The sequence below is a fragment of the Penicillium longicatenatum genome (genome assembly GCF_028827895.1).
Source record: "Penicillium longicatenatum strain IBT 33135 chromosome Unknown contig_6_segment0_segment0, whole genome shotgun sequence".
NCBI lineage: Eukaryota > Fungi > Ascomycota > Eurotiomycetes > Eurotiales > Aspergillaceae > Penicillium > Penicillium longicatenatum.
The window spans coordinates 2,980,919-2,999,535 of NW_026643123.1; the positions used below are offsets into that span (position 1 = coordinate 2,980,919).

General features: G+C 49.0%; 6 protein-coding genes across 6 annotated transcripts; 2 read left to right on the forward strand and 4 right to left on the reverse strand.

Moving 5' to 3' along the window:
* Window positions 1-860: 860 nt before the first annotated feature.
* N7484_009306 (pepsin-like aspartic protease) lies at window positions 861-2,106 on the reverse strand (the record flags this gene model as incomplete). The annotated part of the gene is made up of 2 exons (XM_057119693.1): window positions 861-1,716; window positions 1,787-2,106. The coding sequence occupies 2 exons, from the start codon at window positions 2,104-2,106 to the stop codon at window positions 861-863; spliced, it is 1,176 nt and encodes a 391-aa protein (XP_056969248.1).
* A 2,400-nt stretch (window positions 2,107-4,506) lies between these two features.
* Window positions 4,507-7,821, reverse strand: N7484_009307 (uncharacterized protein; the record flags this gene model as incomplete). The annotated part of the gene is made up of 5 exons (XM_057119694.1): window positions 4,507-5,277; window positions 5,333-5,634; window positions 5,691-5,738; window positions 5,792-7,630; window positions 7,701-7,821. The coding sequence occupies 5 exons, from the start codon at window positions 7,819-7,821 to the stop codon at window positions 4,507-4,509; spliced, it is 3,081 nt and encodes a 1,026-aa protein (XP_056969249.1).
* Window positions 7,822-8,637: 816 nt separating this feature from the next.
* Window positions 8,638-10,533, reverse strand: N7484_009308 (putative UV radiation resistance protein (UVRAG); the record flags this gene model as incomplete). Its single annotated transcript, XM_057119695.1, has 2 exons — window positions 8,638-10,407; window positions 10,462-10,533. The coding sequence occupies 2 exons, from the start codon at window positions 10,531-10,533 to the stop codon at window positions 8,638-8,640; spliced, it is 1,842 nt and encodes a 613-aa protein (XP_056969250.1).
* Window positions 10,534-10,828: 295 nt separating this feature from the next.
* N7484_009309 (mitochondrial 54S ribosomal protein mL67) lies at window positions 10,829-11,950 on the forward strand (the record flags this gene model as incomplete). The annotated part of the gene is made up of 2 exons (XM_057119696.1): window positions 10,829-11,101; window positions 11,192-11,950. The coding sequence occupies 2 exons, from the start codon at window positions 10,829-10,831 to the stop codon at window positions 11,948-11,950; spliced, it is 1,032 nt and encodes a 343-aa protein (XP_056969251.1).
* Window positions 11,951-13,268: 1,318 nt separating this feature from the next.
* Window positions 13,269-14,317, forward strand: N7484_009310 (uncharacterized protein; the record flags this gene model as incomplete). Its single annotated transcript, XM_057119697.1, has 2 exons — window positions 13,269-13,318; window positions 13,372-14,317. 2 exons carry the CDS (start codon window positions 13,269-13,271, stop codon window positions 14,315-14,317), a joined length of 996 nt encoding a protein of 331 aa, XP_056969252.1.
* Window positions 14,318-16,812: 2,495 nt separating this feature from the next.
* N7484_009311 (isopenicillin N synthase family dioxygenase) lies at window positions 16,813-18,146 on the reverse strand (the record flags this gene model as incomplete). The annotated part of the gene is made up of 6 exons (XM_057119698.1): window positions 16,813-16,860; window positions 16,916-17,087; window positions 17,140-17,276; window positions 17,335-17,751; window positions 17,806-17,913; window positions 17,991-18,146. The coding sequence occupies 6 exons, from the start codon at window positions 18,144-18,146 to the stop codon at window positions 16,813-16,815; spliced, it is 1,038 nt and encodes a 345-aa protein (XP_056969253.1).
* Between the last annotated feature and the right edge of the window lie 471 nt (window positions 18,147-18,617).

Sequence of the window (18,617 nt, forward strand, 5' to 3'; positions counted from 1 at the left end):
AGCGGGAAATTGGGACCATATCGGAAAGACCACGGAATACTAGCTCGAGTTAAGACCTCTGGGGCTGTTCATGCACTTAAATTCCACCATCTTTACCTACCAGATTACATCATGCGAATTAACAGACCCAAGAGCTTCTACTAGATATCTATATGTCTAGTTACATTTAGTCCACGAGCCACTACCTGTCTAACGCCAACGCCAACCTCCAAGGCTTGAAAAAGACATTAGAAAGGGAAACGAAAGAATTCTCGAGCTCGTTGTAAAGCAAAACCGAGTCATATTTTCGGGCATGCACAGCCTTGTCGCGCGCTATACATATATGTCGCGTGGGTTGAAGGAGAAAGAAGAAAGAAAAGGAAGGAGAAAAGTGGGAGGTATTCGAGTCACGAAAGAGAGTCGCGCCCATTCACTTCAAGTATTTCTAGGAAATATTTGTGCTCAAGTAACTTGAGCTTTGATTTGTACCTCTTTTGTTCTTCTGGTCACATCTTTGTCTATGCCCCAAAGTCCCCTGGTATGCTGGTTTCGCATGATCCAATTCTAATTTCATACCTCATCATCAAAATCCATGGATGTTTTCCACATATTGATCTACAATCCTGGGGATTACAAAAGATCAAAGGCAATATTGAAAACTTGAATGCGTAGTATATACTATGTGCTGCACGCATTATAGACACCATGTACAAACCAAGCCGGGTCCAAGACTTAGTCAGGGTGAAATGTTCAACAAGTTCCCCCAATTATTCCTAGCTAGCTCTGCTAGCCGTCCACCAAATACACTCATCATTCAATTCTTCAATTCAAAGTGAACAAAATACCCACGTTGAAGATCATCCAATCGAGGCCGCGCGGACTTAAGCCTGAGCAGCGAAACCAAGGCGAGGGCCATTGGAGTCGAAGACAACATACTGGCTCTTCAGGAAGATATCACCAAAGATAGAGAATCCCAGACCAGAGTTGCTCTGGATGCCACCAAAGCACTTGGAGGAACCCTTGGAGACGGGGGCGTAGTTGATCAGATCACCCGAAACAACAGCATCATAGCCAGAGATGGTAACCGTGAAGTCGGGCAGAGTAGCAGAGCAGTCAAAGGTGTAACCACCAACCGAAGAGTCCGAAGAAGCACCGCTGACCTGCTTGTAGTAGGCGGAAACGACCTCATCGTCAAGCAGCATGAGGGTGGTACCGGTGTCAGCAATACCTTGGATGGAGCTGCCAGACTGGGAACCGATCTTGTAGCTATCAGCGGTGAAGCTCCAGAAGCCCTGGGAGCTGTCAACATCAGCGTAGGTCAGGGATCCGGTGTACTTGGACTTGTCGGTGAAGCCGAAGTCGTAGGAACCGGGAGCATTGTGCTTTAGGGAGACGGCGAAGAGGGGAGAAGCGAGAGTAGACTTCACGGTGTCGAAGAAAGTAGTCTGCGACTTGGGCTTGACGGTGTTGATGGAGCTGAAAGCGAGACCGAGCAGACCGTCGTTGTTCTGGTCCTGGATGAACTGCTGGCTGATCTTGGAGGCAGCCTCGACAGCCTGGCCGGAGGCCTTGACAGTACCGACAGAGACGGTGTCCTTGAAAACGTCGCCACTGGCGGAGCTTCCGTCACCGTAGGAGATGGACCAGCTGTAGCCGGACAGCTTGGTGCCGTTGTTAGGCTTGTAGAGGCCGTGGCCTTCCTGCTCAGAAGAGGGAAGCTCGGAAGAGAAAACCCAACTACAATCACGATTAGCTTTGATATCCAAGTATATTTTGCTTCGGTGTATAGAGAAGCGGGTTCACCTACAGATCGGCAGAACCGGTGTCAAAGTCCAAGTTCAGGGTGGTGCCGCCGACGTTGACGGGAGTGAGGTACTCCTCATCGTTATCCTCCGGGGTAGTGACAGCAGAGCCACTCTGCTGAGCAGCAGCAAAAACGTGGGTAGGCACGTTACCACCGTACTTGGAGAGAGCACGAGCGTAGTTGTTGGCAAAGTTCTGGGTCTTGGTAGCAGGCACGGCAATCTGGTTGACAGTGAAGCTGCTCTTCTTGCCGCCAGTGGGAACGGCCGAAGCAATGGAGGCCAGACTGGCCAAGGCAACGGTAACCTTGCTGAAGACAACCATGGTGGACAGTTCAAAGAATGATTTGTATAAAAGAATGAAGTAGAAAGATGGTGGTGAGGTGGATAGAGAACCACAAACGACCGGGGATGAAGGCTACTTTATAGATTCTGGATGCCTGCCATCCTGAAGAACGAAGAATACACAATGGCACCAATAACGGCTGTAATCGCACAATCCAGACGGACGTCTTTCTCTTCGGGGAAACCAGCGATGCCGATCCATTTACTGGACAGACTTCGGAGCCGTAAAGCTCGAGATCATCACGGAGTCCATCGGCCAGCCAAGAGGGCACGACAAGATACGACTCCACTTCAACAGGGACTAAGCATGATCCCATGAAGCGATGGAACAGTGTTTCGTGCAGGTGGGGAGGGGTCTGATAGCGGTCCCAGACTCCAGGCACATTCAAGGTGGGGTTTGTGGCATTGCATGCCAGCCTATTCTGCGCCTTCCCTCAAGCTATTTTGGTTTGTTTGGCGGAGAAGTCCGGTGGAAGGCTTACTGAGCATCAGGTGGAAGCTTCATACGCATATCCATTTGGCGGAACCCTGACGATCCCCATACGCCGTCCCCGACGGTATTGTTTCTGTGGGGCTCAAATGGACCAGTTGAACGGTGAATAGTGGAAACACAGTTGATTAACCAGGGACCGCGCATAATAAGTTTGAGCGATAGAGTTGGCCGAAAGAAGCCCTGGCGATCATCACCTGTTATCTCCATGACCAGCCAATCACGGCCCGGAGGAGGATACTGGATACTTTTGCCCCTATAAGTGAGGTAGCATCGTGCCTAGCGGACGGTAGAACTAGGGCTTGATTGGATGAGCAAGCTTGCTGAATTGCCCAGAACTTTATGATTGATGAGTTCGGGCTATTAAGGTACCCTAGATGGTCTATGATTGGACACCTGTACCGCATCGACTCTCCCTGAGGTTCAGCCGTGGTAACTTTGCTCTCGAGCCAAGATCTGGTTCTTTGCAGCGTTTCAGAAACACAAGATTGAGATTTCGAATAAACACTGCCATTGTAGCATGATACGAGAAAAACAAATAATCCGCCAAGCAAGCGATATATGCATAATCGAAACACATAAATTCCCGACCGGAGTCCGACTCCGCTGAGATCGGCTCTGCACATCCGTTAGACTAGTTGAACCCTGCATCTGCTCACAACAATCCCCTTATAATCATTTGATATTATTTATCCCGTGAACGTGCTAGTTCGAACCTCCCGAGATTCTCTACGTGCATATCGTATCACAGGGTCAGGTTCGGCTACGAGATTCTTCGGGGCGACGATCGTCCTGACGTCTACAATAACCTAACGGGGTGGGGATCAGCCCCCCAGCCAGATAGATCGTCGATATACTGGTGACTTGCATACTTGTGATCGCACCTGCTACTCTACTGGTTCTTGATAGGCTTAGCCCTGAAGTGATACCAGTCCGTCATTAAAGAAACGTCTCTAGTGGCAAGATGGAGGGTTCAAGAACCAATGGGTCGGCAGAGAAATCCTTCAAGAATCGGGCTACCCGTGGCTGCGTAGACAAGAGAATAAGCCGCATATACATCTATATATCTAAGTTGTCGGAGAGATTGCTGAGACTAGACCTGAGGTCGCCGATGAAGGTTATCCACCGTAATTTAATAGGGCCGTGAAGATGCAATGTAGCCTTGATTTCTGCAATGATGATGCTATGCAGACTTTTCTTTGCCATACTTGTGATCCAATGTAGCATCAACTCACATCTCGGGGCACGCAAGTTTAGTCTACTCTGGCCCCATCTGAGACATTCGTACCTAAATGCTTGAACCCAACGGCCAGGATGTAGACTCTAAGCCACCCCCGCGAGTCTTATTTCACGAGGCTGAAGATAAAAAAGATAGCATCTAAGCCTACAGCAGTAACAATGAAATCATGACTCACAAAAGGAACAGTGTCTCAGCATGTGAAGAAATTATCTGTCATATCATGATGAAACTCAGCCCCGCTATCTTTAAGCCCGACGGACACCGAGCGGCACCCTTAATCTGGAAGCCTACAGAAGAAACCTTAACATATCAAAAGAAGGTGGAAACAACGAGGAAAAAGCAAAAAAAAAGCAAAAAAGCAAAGAACTTGTTCATTCCGTTAGAGTTCAGGCTGCAAGTAAACGAAGACTAGACCATTCGCCAAGCATTAAAAAAGGCAGGACTTGTTTCAACGAAATTGCGACGCCAACAAATCAGATCCTCCACCCAGGCTAGAACGCAGAAACAAAAAGAGGGACGCCAAGTGTAGATCCCGCAGGGGTATATAGTTTAAACGGAGAAATGAAAGCATTATAGGGAAAAAGTACAGGTCACGCTGACTTGAGGCATTATCCCAGTGAGGTTGGGTTCTTGACGATCGGGATCACAGATCAAGGTAAGAACTGAGAGCCGAGGGGTCCGCCGGAGTCGCCGTCGTGAGCAGTGTTGTCGTAGCCCTCGTTAAGCAAAACTTCTAACATGTCAAACTCGCCAAGCATGGGTCCGGTCCCGCCTAGACCCTGATCAACCACCGCGGTGGAACTGTTGAAAAATTGATCCAATGGAAGAGCAAACCAATCCGGGAGAGCAGTATTGGCTCCGTTACTATCGAGAGGCTGAGAGGAAACAGCGTGATTCGGAGAGGACCTTCCAAGATCATTGGAAGGCATGGTCGAGTTTGAGTCATAATAGTTGTAGTAGACGGACGGAGGTGGCGGCATGAATGATACACCCAGGTTGGAAGAGTTGATCGGCTGTGCAGGGATACTGGCAAGAGAGTCATGAGCTGATCCGATCGGGTGTCCGCCGGCGCTGCTGCTCTCCACATATCCTAAACCTCCACTCGGAGTTGCGTCTTGGGTAGATGACCAAGGGGTTTGCCCTCCTTCACGTCGACCCGAAACGCTCTCCCGAGGTGGTGACTGGGCTCGTGAGACGGGCGCGGAGCCACGGTCCTGTCCGTCACCTTCTCCGCCACGGTCAAGCGGTGCGAAACGTAGGAAGCGGGTCCGAATGCTACTAGTCAGCAATGCTAGTAGTCGAGCAACAGTATTACTGATGTGCACATCATCGACAACAAAAGTGCGAAGAGCCTCCACTGTCCGGTCTTGTAGGTCCAATGAGACCCGTACGTCGTCTTCACGAGCACCTAGGGTGAACGTCTGCAGACTGAGTTAGTTGCATTCTAAAATTTCTGCTTGACACAGTGAGACCTACTTTCAGGATGAAGATCATACCAGACAGAATCCGGAAAAACGTCCGAATGGGAGCATGCTTGAGACGCCCTCCCGGAACTAGCCCTTCCAGAACTGTCTGCAGAATCTTGCGTGAGGCATCCACGACCTCTTGAATATATTGCTCGTTGACTCGATAGAGCTCCATCATCGTCCGGAATAATTTAGTGTTGACAGACGACGGTCCGGAACCTGGCCGTCCGGATTGAGTTTGAGCAGACTCGCTAGGCATGGTCGTCCATCGGTCGACAACGGCCTGCAGAGCAAGTGAATTCACATACAAACCTATGTGACATTAGCATCTGGCAATCATTAAACTTCTTTGGAGCTTGTCTACTCACGTGTATACTCGTATTCAATCAGGAGGATGCTTCGCATAGCCGAAGAAACTGCTAGTCGTTAATATAACTTGTATGATAAGCTCCGCGGTGCATCAACTCACGATTCACGCGATCAAGATGCTGTCGGAATTCTCGTAACTGTGGTTGGAACCAGTCGATCTGTTCGCGATATCTCCCACTCTTGATCAACTCCGAAGTCTGTTCACTTGATGCAAAGAGCTGCTGGTTGGCCTGATAGACAATCTTCGAAATGCCCATCCAGCAATCCTGCATCCTATCAAGGTCTGGATCGCCATCCTTGGAGTCAATGTTGTTTCCCTCGACGTCTTGGCCCCATTCGGACAAAGGAAGCATTGATGGAATACCCAATCGCCCACTGCTGTGAGTAATGAATACTAGAATCAATCTCCGTAGACGGCGTTTGCGTATCTGTTCAGCAGGTGACTCAGGTGTACCCTTTGGTTCGGTTTTGTGATCAAAAACCCCAAGTTCAAAGGCAAGAGCCTGTGCGGTACTCAATAGCATCCAAGACATCCGGTCGGATCGCCAAGCGGGCTCCAGCCACTTTTGAAATGCGACTCTACCTTCAGCCGAGCCATTCGCTCCCCTTGCCTGTTCGCCATGGTCCAAGTCCTTGTCGGCACAGTTTTGAGACTGCGCATCGATGTCCAAAAGCGTGTTTTCATCATCACCCGGAGGGAAGTGGAGATTTCTCGGGTGCCAATCCGTAAGAATCAGTAAAGCCTCCACGGTCCCTAAGGCTCTCAGATTCCCTTTCACGCCGGGCCGACTGGAAGTTGGAGCAAGATCTAGAGACCGTGGTCCACCGATTCCTGGTCCTCCAGCATCGAATTTCTCTTGTCCCCAAAACAGACGCTCGATCATGCCACGCAAGTAAGACCAGAGGCGGTCATGAATGTAGAATGCCCGGGTGCTAGCACCATCGCCTTTGGGTTTCAAGTGCCGTGAAGCAATCGTCAGGATCGTCACTGCTAATACCGGCTCCTCGGTGAGTAGGATACGATGTTTTGAAGGCTCCGAATAGTCTGGAGTCACTACTGGACTCATCGGCGCTAGATTCTCGTAGTAATACGCAACATAATCCATTCCTTCTTCCACCGTCATCCATCCAGCACGGACGAATCGCAGCCGTGACCACGCGCGAATAGCGTCGGTGTACCCCGGGTCCTGAGTATTAGCTGAGCCCTCGGAGGGACCAGTCTCTTCAGATATCTGAGGATCTACAACACCTGGCCCACCACTTGGGTAAGAGCCATTCGCACCCATGGACATCCCCGATCGAGGAGTTCGTGAAAATGACCCACTCAGATTCCCGGGGGAGTTGACATGCGCCAGAGGGGAGGGACCTGAGTTGAAAGAGGAAACGGATTGTCTTGCCGCAAAGCGATTCAAATCCTCTGTTCTTCCTGCTGCCTCCGACAGCAAGTGTAAAGCATCATGTGTATTGGTGATTGCAGGGGACAACAATTCCACCGCCGTGTGATTCATCATAGCCGGCCCTCCGTATCCAGATGATGCCGAGCTTCTCTCAACAGCAGAATAACTGGGAATGCGTGGAGCTCTTGACTCCAAAAAGTGTCTGGCAGGCGCAGCTATTGGTGCACTCGGTGTATATCGTTGGGCGGCAGCGGCAGCCGCACCAGGAGGTGGTGCTTCAGTCCAGCGCTGACGAGCCCGAAATCCATCTGTATCAAAGGAGGGTTCAGGTGGAAGGAACGGAGATCCATCGGCCGATGCTTCTTTCTTCGCCGCGACCTCACCGATCATCATCCGCTTGTCGCGGCGAAGAACATCAGACTCCTGCTCGACCTCTTCAGGCGGTTCGGAGAGTTTGCGCTTGCGACGAGTAATCGAAAATTCGCATCTTTTGCTTTCGCGGCGGCATCGTACACAGGGTGGGGGTCTAGGGTTATCGACACCTGGGGTGTGATCAGTCAGCTAGATCAAGAAAAAAATAGCCCAAGTGGGATGAGAGATCGCTGATCTTACTGCCTAAGTCACACTTGACCTTGCGTTTGCGACACGGATCGCAAGCCTGATAGCCGCGTCTATGCTGCGGGGTAGGAGACTGCGACTTGCCGGGATCACGGCCCACACTAGAGTCTCCCATGTTCTCGAAAAGTGACCTATTCAGCTTGAGTGGGTAGCGGGATTGCTGGGGAAAGCCGATGCAAAGCGAAGATAAGCTGTGAAGGGGCGGTGGGGTTGCTTATATGAGCGAGAACCGATTGGATCATTGGCCGAGGCAACTTCACGTAGGGTACAGACAGAATTCAAGGATTGATTTAATGAAATAAGCAGAGAAAGGAAATCGAGACGAAAAATCAGAAAAAATCAGTATTATTGATTACAAACTCAACCGTGTCCGCGTACAGACCCCAACCAGCCACCAGTTTTTATTGTATAATGGAATATCATCCTGCGGGGTAAAAGTGGAAGAGTTACATCCAATCCTGGCTCGCGATGGCTATTTTGACAAAACCATTATCATGACAAAGCTATATGAACCTTGGAAAGCAAAGCTTGAAGCTTGCCAATGTTCCACTCCCCGGGTTGCTGACGTGGTTCGCCTTGGTGAATTGTTTATTTTGGGAACCTGTACAACACTAATCCTTGATCAACAACGGGGTTGATGGATATTGGATTATGTGTCTCATATAGATACTCATACCCGTGGGAAAGGCACTATTCCTGCTCAATTGGCCCCTTACGGGATCAAAAGATTCATTCGCTCATGCAAAATCTAAATCCCCGATATGTACGATCCCAAGGCTGAGATATGCACACGACAACCTTCTAAGGTTGGAATACATTCGAAATACATTTGCTTTGCGCTGACCAATGGAGAAGACTAGATGCAACGCTGAAACCCGAAAGAGGGATGAGAAAGTCCTAGATACCCAGTAAAGGATTCGTTATTGAAAATCTAAGCAACGCGCGACGCCAACGGGTGATTTGTGGCCACCGGAGGCTTGACGCCATGATCCAAAGCAAGGCTTCCGTTCATCTTTGAAACCAAATCCCATGCCTTCCGAGGCGGGACCAATTCACCGGATGCCGCACTTTCAGTACTCCCTCGCCGAGATAGATTAGGAGTCATCTTTGCACCGAAGAGGCCTCGAATCCCGCCTGCTTTACGGGCAGGGATCTCCGGTGTACCCGCGGTCAAGATATAGAGAAGATATTTGATGTTGGGAAGGGTATGCCGGATATCCAGACCTCGAACGCCACACTTGTCAAGCAGAAACTCAATATTCTTGTTCAGGAGGAAAACACCATACTCAAATCGGTAATGGACGCTGACCGGGTACAAGGGAAATGTGCGCTGCGGGAGATCTGCCGATATGTGATCCTGAATTAAGGAAATTGACTGATTTGGGCTGACAGGATAAGGAATAACCACGGATAGGTAGAATGAGAGCAGATATACTACGTGAGCGGTGAAGCCCAGTGCCGCTGCAACAATATCGCGATCGATGTCTTCAAAGTCCGAGTTGGGGAGCGGTAGTCCCGCAATGGTGAAGGCAAGTGATTTATCCGGGATGGGCTCTATTGGATAGATCACCATTAGATCCTCAGCAATGCGCCGAATCTGACCCTTGGCGTCTTCCGAGTTCTGGTGGAGTAAATGTTCGCTGGAGACCAGTTTCTCCTGAGCATCTGGGAGATGACTTCGAGCTTTTTCTTGGGCAATTCGACCCTGCTCCATGGCCTCCTTTCGCGACTTGATGCTTGCAATGAGATCAGCCTTGCGCTTAGCGGATGCCCGAAGTTGCTTCCGCTCGGCTACAACGGCCTGCCTGATCGAGGCGAGGCGATCCTGCGCCTTAGCCGCATCACTCTGGGTAGCAAGTGCATCATCGTTTTTCTTGAGAATATCGCCAATCTGTACCTCTAGCTTTTCTCGAGTCGCGAGCGCATCTTGGACACATTCATCCAGGTTTGCCAACCGCATCAATGCGTCGTACGAGGAAGTGGGCAACGCAGCTCCATCGGCTGTAGCCCGCTGACCAGCGCCACCAAGGGGCGGTTCGACCGACGGAAGATCTGTTAAATTGGTGTATACACCATCTGTAAAGTGGAACAAGATGGAGTTGGCGGGTAGTGGGTGGTGGAAGCTTTCGATTGTCTTGCCCAGAAATTGTAGAGACCGGAGGTGAAGCTGCAGTTCAACCAATAGTAAATACTCCGCCATTTTGTCCGTCTTCGCCCAGAGCTTCAGGGTCAATGTGTCCCTCCTAGAGACGCCAGGCCCACAGAAGTTCAGGTCAAAAGAACGAAAGCTTGGGTTGGTAGCCTTGTTAACCACCTCGCTGATATAAACCGGCTCATCAACACCGTCACAGTGCATGGACACCCATGTATCTGCCATGCGGCTCTTCGTGATATCTTCCAAGCTCACCTGTCTCGTTCGAGGATTGGGATCATTCCAAGGAAGCAGACTTCGTCGTCGCGGTTCGCGTTTGTCAAATTTCGTTTCCGCATGGCTTTGTGCATTTTGGCGTGAATTGAGCTCGGTGAAGGATCGTGAAGGATGTAGAGGGCGGCTTTCATTCTGCGCTAGGATCTTGGAGGGCGATTGAAGGGCGTTGGGGATATCGTCGTCATCAATGGTCTTGCCGCGCGCTCGATTTGTTGGGGGTGTAACAACCAAGTTTCGGACAGATATGCCATTCAGATGTCGTAGCTTGCGATTCTAAAACATGCTCAGTTCATTTATACACTATTCTCACAAATTCGAGGACCGTACCGATGCATACAGCCACGGCCGCTCTCTGCGAGAGCCCCCGTCATGCTCTGTAGCTGCGACAACGCTCTCCATCAGATAGAACGAAGGAATGGAAAGATATTTAATACAAGGAGAGCTGTGAACAAAGAAGCGGCATGTTTATTACTTGCGAAAGAGACCAGCTTGGGAGGTGATGGTTGAAGCAAGCGATAAGGTGATGCGGAGAGTAGGCAGCGCCAAGACTATGGCCGCCCCGTCAAAAAATCCACCTCCGTTCTCAACTTCATCAACACCGGCTCCCAGTCCAACACCTTGACCTTAACTCAATCCTGGCTTGAATTGCCCTGATTTTGTCTTTCGGTGCTCTGACACCATCACACAGGCCACGATGGCCTCAACCACCAAGCCAATCCAGAAGATCCTGGACTCAACCAAGATCGCATCCTTGTCGAAATTTGTCCGCCGGCCACCAATTGATCCGCAAACACCGATCCAGGGGAAACCTCGGAACCCTGATTCCAATGCGTTCAAGGAGTATGCGAAGCGCGAGGGTGTGCGGTTGCAAAAGGCATTGAATGCCATCACACACGGAAAGAACATCTTTGTCTACCACAATGTTCGCACGAAGCAGGTCGTGTACTCATTGACCCGGTATCTGGAGGTGAGTACCATCGATTTTCGAACTCAAGTGGTCCTCCACTGCTTTACTGGTCGCAGTGAGACTAAGAAGCTAACCATTCGGGTCCTATAGAAAAATAACGTCCTCAACCAAATGATCTACCACGGAAAGAAGACCGTCCCCGCCGAGGTCCGCCGGGACATGTGGGTGCCATACTACTCCGTCCACTTCAGCGACTCAAAGCTGGGCCTGCGTGCCTACCAGATGCTCCGCGAGTTCTCAATGCAGCGACAACTCGCCCCGCCCAAAGAGATGATCACCGTGACAGAAGAATTCCTAGCGGCCAAGAGGCCGAAGGGCCCCGTTGAAGCTGAATTATACGATAGGATGAACAGAAAGCGGGTCGGCAACACCATGGAGAAGAAGGAGCGTGCCCGCGCACTCATGGACCAGAAGGCGACTTCCGTGGCGGACATTGCGGCCGTGCTGGCTATCCAGCGAGAAGAGATCGCGAACGGCCTGTTGAGCCGTGATGGTTCGCGTGGATATCTTACTCGGAAGGCCCGCCAACGCAGGCGCGAGGCTCTTCACCAGGCACAGGAGAGAGCGACGGAGAACGCCGCTCGCATTGGGGCGCTGGAGGGATTCCTCAGCGAGCGCAGTGGCGAGGACGTCAAGATCGGCCAGGTGGACCACGATTATCCCGAAACTGCCGAGACCGTTAAGGTTCTCTGGTATGATGTGCATGACGCACACTACGCTGAGGCATGGGACCCTAGCGTTCAGCACGGCAAATTGGAGCGCACTCGTAACAGCATCATTCCTGGCGAGGCACGTCTCGCTAACCCTGACCTTATCGCGGACAATGAGTTCAAGGAGCAGAAGGAGTAAGTGATTCATTGTCTCCAACAATGATTCTTGCTCTTTGGTTTTCTGTTATACTTGGTGCCTGTTCTGGCTATATTGAGCGATACTCCCACTGACTTCTTCCATCTGATTTTGGTCTCGATGGTTGATATTATGTATTCTTTCTGTTTCCATGTGTTTGTCTAGCTATTGCTGGGCTCACTTACTGCATAAATTGTATTTTTAGACAATTCCAATCACTAAAGTGACGAATCAAGATGTCCAAAGACCAAGGTGCCAGTAACTCGAGTAGGTAAAATACTTGTACGTCATGATACGTAAATGGGAGTTCCAAGCATACTGTATGCTAAGTTCCGGCAGAGTGTAAATGGAAATTATGTAACAGATCTGACTGTGCCGTTACTGGCGTACAGTGTCGACTGTGTCTGACGGCAAAAGGGATAGAGGCTCTGAATTAGGGCAAACTTGGCCACATCAAAATCAGTAAACAATCATGACCAAGAAGGTCTGAAAGGGCCAAAAATAGGCAAAGAAAGAATGAAGGAGAGAGTGCGATGCAGAGTGTGAGTGCAGGGTGCAGTCCTGAAAGATAACGAATGCTCTCTCGACATTTAGGTCTCGGAAAGATTATCAAACATGAGCCCTGCTGGCTTAGTGGCTTGTCCCCTAGCAGTGCCTGTCCATATTGGGCTGGGACCTGCGCGCTGGTTTGGATGGCTCCGGTCCTAGTTTTAGCGGCTCTTGCTACAGAAGGGTGGGTGAGATCAGGCTGAGGCCGGGGTAAAAGGTCTTCATTTTTACGTATTACCCTTTGATTTAGTATTGTTTGGTACATATTTTTGCCAGTTTTCATGGAGGTTATAGTGGGTGTAAGATTTTGGTGTGGAGGAGTCGAGATCTAATGCGGCTGCGAAGCATGCATCTTTTGAAGTGCAACTCGTTTTCCGAAGACGCAAGACTGCAGGCTCAAGACCTGGTTGTGACCTTCACGCTCTCTTTATTCCCTCGAACCTCTTTGATGCTCAGTACTATGTATATAATATCAACACGTTATTGCAAATTGTAATTGCCTTCGTAACATTCGCTGTGGGACTTTGACCCACTATGCCCAGGTGGATTGGTGGCCCGCTTATCCGTTGAATCCGCTCTAGAGCGTGAGGAGAAACCAGATTAACAAATGGGTGTTGAGAACAACATGCAAGATGCCTAATATGTTATCCGCTAAAGTCTGATATGTTTCTGAAAGGCACATAAGAAGGGACCATCAATCCAAGGATTCGTTCTACGATTTGCAGTATCCTATTTCCCTAGAATTGTTCCACCTTATTATCATTTTGCCATCATGACCACGACTCAGGCTATCACTAGCACGATTAATCATTCTGCGTTCAAGTGAGTCTTTCTCACCTCCAAATAATACTATACCTACTGACATATGAATGCAGGCTTGTAGGTCCATATGGAGATTGGAGAGATGAACTTCAATCCCAAGGGTTTGTGGTCATCAAAAGTGCGATAGCGCTTGAAAAAGCGCAGTATTATCGACAGAAGGCCTTCGAGTGGCTTCAATCCTTCAATCCAAGCATTGACTTCAATGATCCATCCACATGGGCAGATCAAGATCTTCCAGTGCACGGCAAAGCGAACAACTTCACTGGTTATTCTGTGGTCCATGAAAAGTTTATGTGGGAAGCACGGATGGAGACTAAAGTTTTGGAGGCATTTGCCAAGATATGGGGTACTGATGAGTTATTGGTGTCCTTCGATGCTCTCAACATTACCTTGCCCAACCAAGAAGACAAGCCAGTGACGAAGCCTTGGCCACATGTTGATCAATCGCCTTTTCGCCGAGGACTCCACTGCGTCCAGGGCATCATCAACCTCAGCCATGCTGGCCCTGAAGATGGCTCGTTGATTCTTCTGCCAAAGTCAAGTGCTCTGTCCGATGAATTCTTTGATACGCAAGTCGATGAATCAACTTGGCTCAAGAAAGACTTTCGATTTTTCAGCGAGGAGGAAATGAAATGGTACGAAGCGCGCGGAATCAAGCCTATCAAGGTTCTCGCGGAGCCTGGCGACTTAATTCTCTGGGATTCGCGGACCGTGCACTGGGGTGGAGAGCCTACGTCTCAAAGTCGAAATATTCGGACTGTGATCTATGCGTCTTATTCCCCGGCGAGTCTGGCTACAGAAGAAACCCTGGCGCGCAAGAAGGAAGCATTTGAATCATTTCGAGCTACCACCCACTGGCCCCATGACAACGTTGTTCTCCGCGACAATACCTTTCACCTGCCAGATGGCACTGTTGATCCTCGCAATCGTTGCAAACCTTTGGAAGAGCCAAAGTACACAGACCAGCTGCTTCGACTTGCTGGAGCGAAGCCGTATTGAGAGACAGGTGCAGAGAACGGTTTAGTGCCTTCCGGCTTTGGTGTAATTAGCAAACAGTTTCCACAAATACATTCTATGCCTGTGTAGCTAGCGTGCATTGCAGTGATGGTGATTATTAAGGGCCTTTCGTAACTCGCCGTCTCACTTTCCCCGCCTGTTTCCAGCCCCGCTACTCCAACTCCCTGTCATCCGCCCTATACTGATGGAGTTTCCCCGAAAACGAGCAAAGTTAGCATGCGAATTCTGCAGATACCGGTGAGTCACTTCCCCCATTAACAAGTGAGCTCGTATCATAATTATCTTCAGGAAACGCAAATGTGACGGCGAGCGGCCTACATGCGCGTTTTGCGCTAGTGCGGGTGCTCAATGCGAGTACAAGGAGGGTCCTAATGAAAAGTACGTTGTTCAACAAATCATTCCCAATACTAAATCATTTTCCAATACTAAATCATTTTCCAATACTAAATCATTTTCCAATACTAACAAAAGAACTAATACCTGGTCATAGAGATGTTGATCCATCAGTCGAAATATTGCAACGACTAGATCAGCTAGAAAACCTTGTTCGGCAACAGTCCGCTGTCATCACTGCATTATCTGATCGTCTGTTATCGACTGCTCCAAGTCCAGACACTCTGAATTTCTCTCAAACTAGCCCATCAAACACACAGGGCACAAACATTGCTCTGTCCTCACCAGCGTATATGGCCCTAGCACGCGAAGTCCCGCCTGTGGATTCGCGGCCGAAATACGAGAAAGCCGGGGATGGCCCGCTGCTCATTCCATTAGGTCACCAAACTCCCACCGGAAACTTACTGACACTCGACAAAATCAAGAGACTCATTGGTGATTACCCTCAAGACTATTTCTTGTTCCTGGAATCAGAACGCCGGCTACAACCTTTGATACCGCGGGTATCATATACGGCGATTGTCGAGAGACTCAATCTGCGTCGCTCAATAACTGATGGTCTGGTATCCAGCTTTTTCACAAACATACACTCTCAGTTCCCTGTGCTTGATCGTAAGCCATTTCTCGAGATGTTTGAGAAATTTCTACATCCATACCAGGAACCTGATATGTCTGCGGCACTTTGTCTCATGACTCTTGCTCTAGGAGAGATCTGTACCAACCCCAGTGCAAACCTTGATATTGAATCTTCTGATGTTGGCAATGGTACGGACTACTTTGCACATGGCTATCAAATTCTGACCACGGTGGAGACTGCGCCCTTTTCAAGAGACTTGACGGTTCCGCTTGCGTTTTTCTACGCCTCTCTTTATTTTCGATATAGGAGTCGACCACTTCAGGCTTGGAGAACGATTCATTGGGCATCAACGGCAGTTCAAATGATGTTCTCCTAGTACTGAACCCTTTTGACAGCCATAATCTACATAAACTGACATCCTGTTTCAAATAGCCTACAGGAAAGAGACATTGTACCTGGAAAGCAGGTTGTACTTGTCCGCATTGCTTGGGCCTGTTACGTACTTGAATGGTTGTTACAACCCACCTTTTCGCTGGCCTGCAATACTAAACTCCTGTTAGTGATGATCTCGCCGAATTCCATTTCCCTCGTAGCGGAATTGAAGTCCTGGTGGATGAACTGCATTTCCCAGAATTCACGGACCCAAGCGACCGCAACAACCTAAGATTTCTTGCAATGTGTTCCATTCGAAAGCTTCTGAACCGTATACACAGCACAATGTATTCAAGCAATTCAGTCGAACCAGATGGCAGAACAATTCCCGTGAAGATCAGCGGGGCGGCGAATGCATCTACCCAGCAACCTTCAATCGCTTCGCTTGAGGCTGTCAACAAGGAGCTCAGCCGACAACTCAAAGCGTGGTTCGATGCACTGCCAGATTCTATTAAACCGGACCTTCAGAACCCGAACCCTCGAGATATACATGATAGTCAACTCCGGACTCGCTATTATGCCACAAAGCATGTGATATGTCGGCCTTGTCTCGTCTTTGCTGCACAGGCACAGAATACTCCACTGAGTGGATATATCATGGCCAACTGTGAGGCCTGTGTTGACAGTTGTCGGCACTTCATCCATGCAACTGTGCCCCTTCTGAAAAAAAGAACACACTCGACGTGGCTCAGACTGCAAGCGTGAGTCGACGACATCCTCTTTTATATATTTTTATAGATAGGGATACAAATTACTTACTAATGCTTCAATTTCAAGGCTTTTGGCTGCGGTTTTTGTGATTTCCATGGCAAAAGGAACACCTTCTCTCGCTTCACTTGTGCCAGACTTTGACGAACTTATCGAAGAAGCAATACTATGTACCCAGCCTTGGGCCGTTCACCATGGTACAGCCGATGCCATTCTAGAGATTTTTAAGACGATTCGACGAAAACTTCGATTCCCATCTCATCTTATACTACCATGACGTGGAGTCTACATGCACTACCTGAATTCATCTAGCATCTGCCTCCAAAGATAACACGATGCCAGCTTATACATGTGAATGCACAATTAGTTAGCCTTCATAGCCAACATATGCCTTGGACATTTTCTCACGGACCCACTACATTCACATTGTTAGCAATCGATCAAACATCAATGGATGGTGCAGTACTCACCTCCCCCGCCTTGAAAGGTGCTCTGCAAGGTGGATGATCTTCTGAGGTGTGATTGTCCAAGACAGATACGGTAGCATCATAGTCAATCCCAAAGAAGAACGGAATCGAATAGCGTTCCTCGCCAGAAACATTTGTCACACGATGGATTGTTGATTTGAATGTCTTGTTTGTCCTACTAGAGTCAGTATTAAGATGATGCATCGTATATCATAACGATATCTTACCAGGTTGACAAGCAATCGGCAATATTGACAACCAATGTTCCCGGGATAGGAGGTGCGAGGATCCACTCCCCGCGATTATTTAAAACTTGTAGACCTGGTACCTTCCCTTGGGAAAGAATTGTGAAACACTCCCAGTCCTAAAGATGAATAAGCCATGCTAGGTCACAACCAAATGATGGCCCAATTTTTCCTCACCGTATGCGCTCCTAGACCTTCACGCATTTCCCCGACAGGCTGAGCAGGATAATGCATCATCCGAGAAGTAACACCGGGTGTTTGAATCTTCGAATCAAAGTAATCCTCGGGTACGTCTAGAGCAAGTGCGAAGATTCTCATGAGCTTTCGACAAAACTCCAAAACAGTGGCACAATATTCGATATATGTGCCTTTAAAGCCTGCAAGCGTACTCTCATCAGGCCACTGATTATCTCCGTATAATCCATAGGTATCGGGCCCAATAGTGGCATCTGGAGACTTTTGAAAATCCAAAGCTGTGTCGTATCCGATATCGAATGCCTCGGAGAGAACGCCCGTGGCTTCTTCGGCGGATATGGGATCGTCATCTGTACCGGTTGTTTTCTCACCCTCTAAAGGACTATAGCCACGGAACTTCTGAGAGGATTTCTAGTTTATATCCTCAATGTGAGATGGGGAGGTACTACCCACCTGAGAGTTCCCAATGTAGAGGTCCATCTTTTGTTTCTCTGAAAGAGCAAAAAAGCGTTCTGCGGCACGGTGAATGCCATCGATCATTTTGTCCGGGATGCCATGGTTCTAGAGTAAGTAAGCCTATATGCTCCGACGAAAAGTTTAACATGTACTTTGTAATCAGTCATAACCCAGGCCCGTACCTTGACATAAAAGAATCCAACTTGAGTACAGGCATCGTATATTGTCTGGGCGAGTTGCTGCCGTGCTTCAGTATTTGTGCTATATAAATGCGTCAGATCGATGATCGGGATTTGATCGCAATTGGCCGCCTGGGAAGGTTCTGTTTGATTCATCATTGTGAGAGATATGAAAAGAGGGGGAACCTTGGAAGTGGTGAAGTGTTGCGTTACTCTCTTATCGGCGGGCGAGATATACAGTGGACACGAGTTGCACTAAATCACTAGCCCAACGGGTACGGTTACACTTGGCATTGAACGTCGTAACGTTCTTAAAGTTGCGAGTAACTGTCTTGCTAGTTGATTCGCATTCTCCATTGGTTGAATGTATGGTATCAGAGCCTTACAAGGCATTTAACCTGTCTGATACTCCTGGCTACTGCTGCTAAATAACGAACTGGAACATACGTTTCGTGGCTAAGGGCCCCGGTATACATAGTACCCGTGGACCTCATTGGCATTGTATGAGGTAGACATCGCAAATTGCATTGTTTAATGAATGACCCTGGATGGATGGTCCAAGCTTTGGCGATATTATCAGGGACCTATCGAATTGCCGTCAATTTATACGCATGGCACGGTGGAGTCATC